General features: G+C 48.0%; 1 protein-coding gene across 1 annotated transcript; it reads right to left on the bottom strand.

Moving 5' to 3' along the window:
* Positions 1 to 951: 951 nt before the first annotated feature.
* Positions 952 to 4,179, bottom strand: LOC124647114 (protein Rf1, mitochondrial-like). Its single transcript, XM_047187097.1, has one exon. It carries the CDS (start codon positions 4,177 to 4,179, stop codon positions 1,339 to 1,341), a length of 2,841 nt encoding a protein of 946 aa, XP_047043053.1. The 3' UTR covers positions 952 to 1,338.
* Between the last annotated feature and the right edge of the window lie 340 nt (positions 4,180 to 4,519).

Genomic DNA, 4,519 nt, shown 5'->3' with positions numbered 1-4,519 from the left:
ATAAAAGAGAAACAAAACGAAATGAACCTCCTCCGCATGGATTGAAGTATGACAAGTGATTTCGCTAAAAGCAGCGAAGCTAACATGAATAAGTAAAATGAGAGCAACACTAGGGAGACATGTTCTTCAGTAGCAGCTCTGTATGATAGATAACTACACAAGAACTAGCTGCATTATATAGATCACGTGGGTCATTCTTCTTTGAGGAGTTGAATTAAATCAATTAATTAACATTAAACTGCTCACATAGAAACCTCCAAAGATCACCATACAACAAAGACTTTGTATGCATTTTAACAAAGGGTAGTGTGCCATGAAACAAATTTACCTGGTTGAAGTACAACATACCTGCCACAACCTCCACTCTACCCCTAAGCAATCTTACTTTTATGCCTGCGCTTTCCAATACAAGAGATTCTTGGAAGAGATAGATAAACTCATGGATGAGATCCACCATGATATGCTCACAGACATCCACAATCTTTTTGCCATTAGCAAATATCTAATGCACCAGACAGCCCTTGCTCGCACAAATAGAGGGCACATGGATCAATGTCCATAGGATGCACGCCCAACAGGCACACACCAGACCAGAACACCGTGGTTGCACCATCACTTGGCTCCACCCTGGTGAATGCAAGGAAGAAATACACGTCCAAATAGTTGAGAGGGAGCTCTGAACCATGTCAAGGCCATTGCAGTTTTAACCTGCACCAATGTCATGATAATCATTGCACCTTTTGTTTTATCATATCACATAGCAAAAATAGTTGCATTTGCAACTTGATTCAATAAAATTTAAGCAAGCAGACATCTAAATGTATCTCGTCCCAACATGATCATCACAATCTACCTTGATACTAAGCAGAGCCTCCATGCCGAACCAGGGAGCACATCACACATGTCAAATCAGAGGGCTCAGTGGCGGATGAGAAATCGATGCAAGAGGGATTTGTTTTAGTAAAACATATCACGATCTCATCAAGAGGGAGTTAATAGATTCATACATGAAGTTGCAAAGGAAGATGTCCAGAACAAAAACTTGAACATTATGCATACAGAAGTGGTACTCATATACTGATCTATCATGGTATTCTCACTGAAATCTATAACCTTCTTCCCCTTGGCAGACATATAATCCACCAGACGGTCCTTGCGTGTGCAAATGGATGTCAGATGGATCAATGTCCATTTGATGCACGCCCAACAGGTACACAACGGATCAGAACAACACCGTGAACCATCACTTAGCTCCATCCTGGTGAATGAACGGAAGAAATACACGTCCAAATAGTTGAGAGGGGGCTCTGAACCACACCAAGGCTTATCAGCCGAGTCCTATGCAACAAAACTGAATCCATCGAAAAATTGGTACTTTGCTGGGAGCAAATTTATGTGTTCTCTATATTTTCCTTTCCCTGAAAAGAGAGACAACAGCAACGAAGTAGTTGAAGCTTCAAGTGAGATGCTCTTTCCATCAACTTTAGACATGTAATTTCCGGCCTTGACTATCTCCCCTTTCTCCAATAACATTCGGATGATAATATTTAACATACGAGAGCTGGGAGCACAACCACTCTTCTCCATTGATGAGAACATACTGTCAGCTTCTTCCACTGATCCTTCTTTCAGAAGATTCTGTATCATTATCCCATAAGTAGAAGCATTAGGTACCAACCCACTCGCTGATATCACAGCAAACAAATCTTTAGCTTCTTTTCTTTTCCGAACCTTGTACATTGCATTAATCATAATATTGAGTATTGCAATATCAAACTTCACATTCATTGAACCTAATTTCTGGAACATGACAATTGCCTCGTCCGTGCAATTATTTCTACAAAGTCCCCCAAGAACTATACTGTATGTGCAAATGCTCACTGTTGTTCCACTTTCGGTCATCTCATTGAACTTTTTCTTTGCAGCAACAGTTTCCCCGGAACGAAATAACCCATCCAGTATGATGTTATATGTAACGGTTGTAGGTTTAACTTTCTTATGCGGCATTTCTCTAAACAGACTCAACCCATCATCGATACTTCCATTTTTAAGATAGCCATCAATAAGTGTATTATACGTAACAACATTAGGCTCAATGCCAACTGATACCATGGCATCAAGCACTCGAGATGCTTTCTCCATCTTGCCGACTAAGCAATATCCGTCAATCAGCGAATTAAATGTAATAACATTAGGTGTCTCACCTATCTCCACAACCAAGTTGAAGATATCGTGCGCATCCAAAACCCTTCCTTCTTTGCATAGACTGTTAATTATTGAATTGAAGAACACAATGTTGGGTCGAGGAATACCTCTGTCCATCATTTCATAAACCAACTCCTTAGCTTTCCCTAAATTACCATGTGTACAACAACCCTGAATTAGGGAGTGATAAACAACTGCATTTGGTTCTACCCCGATGTAAATCATCTGACTGAATTTGTCCATAGCATCAGCCAGCCTGCCCATTCTACAAAGTGCAGCTATTAGAGTCGAATAGGTGATTACATCTGGACTCACTCCTTGTTCCCACATTTGCGTAAGTATGAGCATAGCTTCATCCATCATTCCATGTTTAGCATATGCATCAATTAAGATATTGAAAACATGAGAGTCGACTACAATACCATTGCTTGACATTGAATCAAAGAGATTAATCATATCAGCAAAGCATCCTTGAGACGCATAACCGTGGAGCAGAGCACCATACGTGACGATGTTAGGTTTGTGGCCCTTGGCAGTCATGGAATCAAAAACAGCTGCAGCTTCTTTGGTTTTTCCATGCTTGCAAAGGGAGGCCCCGAACGAGTTCCAAGTAATAATATTTGGTACGAGACCCTGGCTTGTCATTTTTCTGAACAGTTTACATGCCTCTTCCCACTTGCCCAAACTGCAATATCCATGGATGATGCTATTATATGTCACTTCATCCGGCTGAACACCGTTGTCAACCATTTGCCGGAGGAACAACTCTGCCTTGTCCATTGCTCTGGCCTTGCACAACGCATCAATAATCGAGTTATATGTGAACACATCTGGCACAACCCCTTGCTGCGCCATTTCATGGAATAGATCACATGCCTTGCCAATTTCCCCTTCCTTAAAGAAGCCATGGATGACGGTGTTATATGCGACCACATCAGGGGAGCAGGCACCTCCTTCTTTCCTCACTTTCTGAAGCAGGTCTAGCGCTTGTTGACTCCTCCTGTCATCACATAGTCTCTTCAGGACAATGGAGTATGAGAAGGCATTAGGCACACAGCCGAGCTCGGACATCCTATGAAGCAGCACGTTCACAGCCTCGTCCGTGCGTTTTGCATAGCAGAGGCACTTGAGGAGGGTGTTGGCGACTATCACATCTGTCTTGAGGCCCGTCCTGAGGAGGAGGCCGAAGAAGGCAAGCCCTAGGTCCGGGCGAAGCGCGCGGCAGCAGCAGTTCATGAGGACGCTATACGTGAAGATTGTGGGCAGCGCCACCCGCGGTTCTCGGCGCGCCCGGTTGAAGAGGGCGATGGCGAGGGCAGGCCCATCTCTACAGGCTCCGGAGTCCAGCGCTTGTTGACTCCTCCTGTCATCACATAGGCTCTTCAGGACAATGGAGTATGAGAAGGCATTAGGCACACAGCCGATCTCGGACATGCGATGAAGCAGCAGATTGACAGCATCATCGGTCCGTTTTGCATAGCAGAGGCACTTGAGGAGGGTGCTGCCGACGATCTCATTTGTCTTGAGGCCTGTCCGGAGGAGGAGGCCGAAGAAGGCAAGCCCTAGGTCCGGGCGAAGCGCGCGGCAGCAGCAGTTCATGAGGACGCCATACGTGAAGATTGTGGGCCGCGCCACCCGCGGGCCAGCTTCTTCTCGGCGCGCCCGGTTGAAGAGGGCGATGGCGAGGGCAGGCCCATCTCTGCAGGCTCCGGAGTCCGGCGCACGGGCGAGGGCGGCGAGGAAGCCGTCCAGGGAGCGCTCAGAGACCGGGGCGGCCTGCCGTAGCAAATCGTCGAACAGGTGGTGCGCGTCCTCCGGGCTGAGCGTGCCGGCGCGGCCGCGCTCCGTGGCCGCGGCAAAGGCGGCGTGGGGAGACCAGGAGCGTGAGGGCCGTGCGGGGGAGGTGGTGGTGGCGGTGGAGGAAAGGCGGCGGCGGATGCGGGACACGGGCGTGGGGGAGTAGCGGGGAGGCATCAGGATCTCCCTTGGCGGCCCAGCAGCGCGGCAAGATATCTCCCGAGGCAGAGTATTGCGTCCAGCCGCGACGAGCTGACCACCCCCGACGACGGCCGACGAGATGTTCTCCAAGCTCCTCGCCGCCGCGAGCTAACCACCCCCGACGGCGGCCAGCGAGATGTTTTCCAAGCTCCTCGCCGCGGCGATTTACACAAAAATAACCCAAAACTGAAAGAAAAACACAGACTGACCCTCTGGCGAAACTATTTCACGGATCTAACCCTTGCGCGGCGCGCTCTCGCGGGCGCCACACGTGCCCATGTGGCGCCTCTAGCTCCGGCGCCACGGACCCATCCGA

The sequence above is a fragment of the Lolium rigidum genome, chromosome 4, assembly GCF_022539505.1.
Source record: "Lolium rigidum isolate FL_2022 chromosome 4, APGP_CSIRO_Lrig_0.1, whole genome shotgun sequence".
In the NCBI taxonomy this organism is placed as follows: domain Eukaryota; kingdom Viridiplantae; phylum Streptophyta; class Magnoliopsida; order Poales; family Poaceae; genus Lolium; species Lolium rigidum.
The sequence above is the reverse complement of the archived record's forward strand: the minus strand, read 5'-3'. Positions and strand labels throughout refer to the sequence as shown.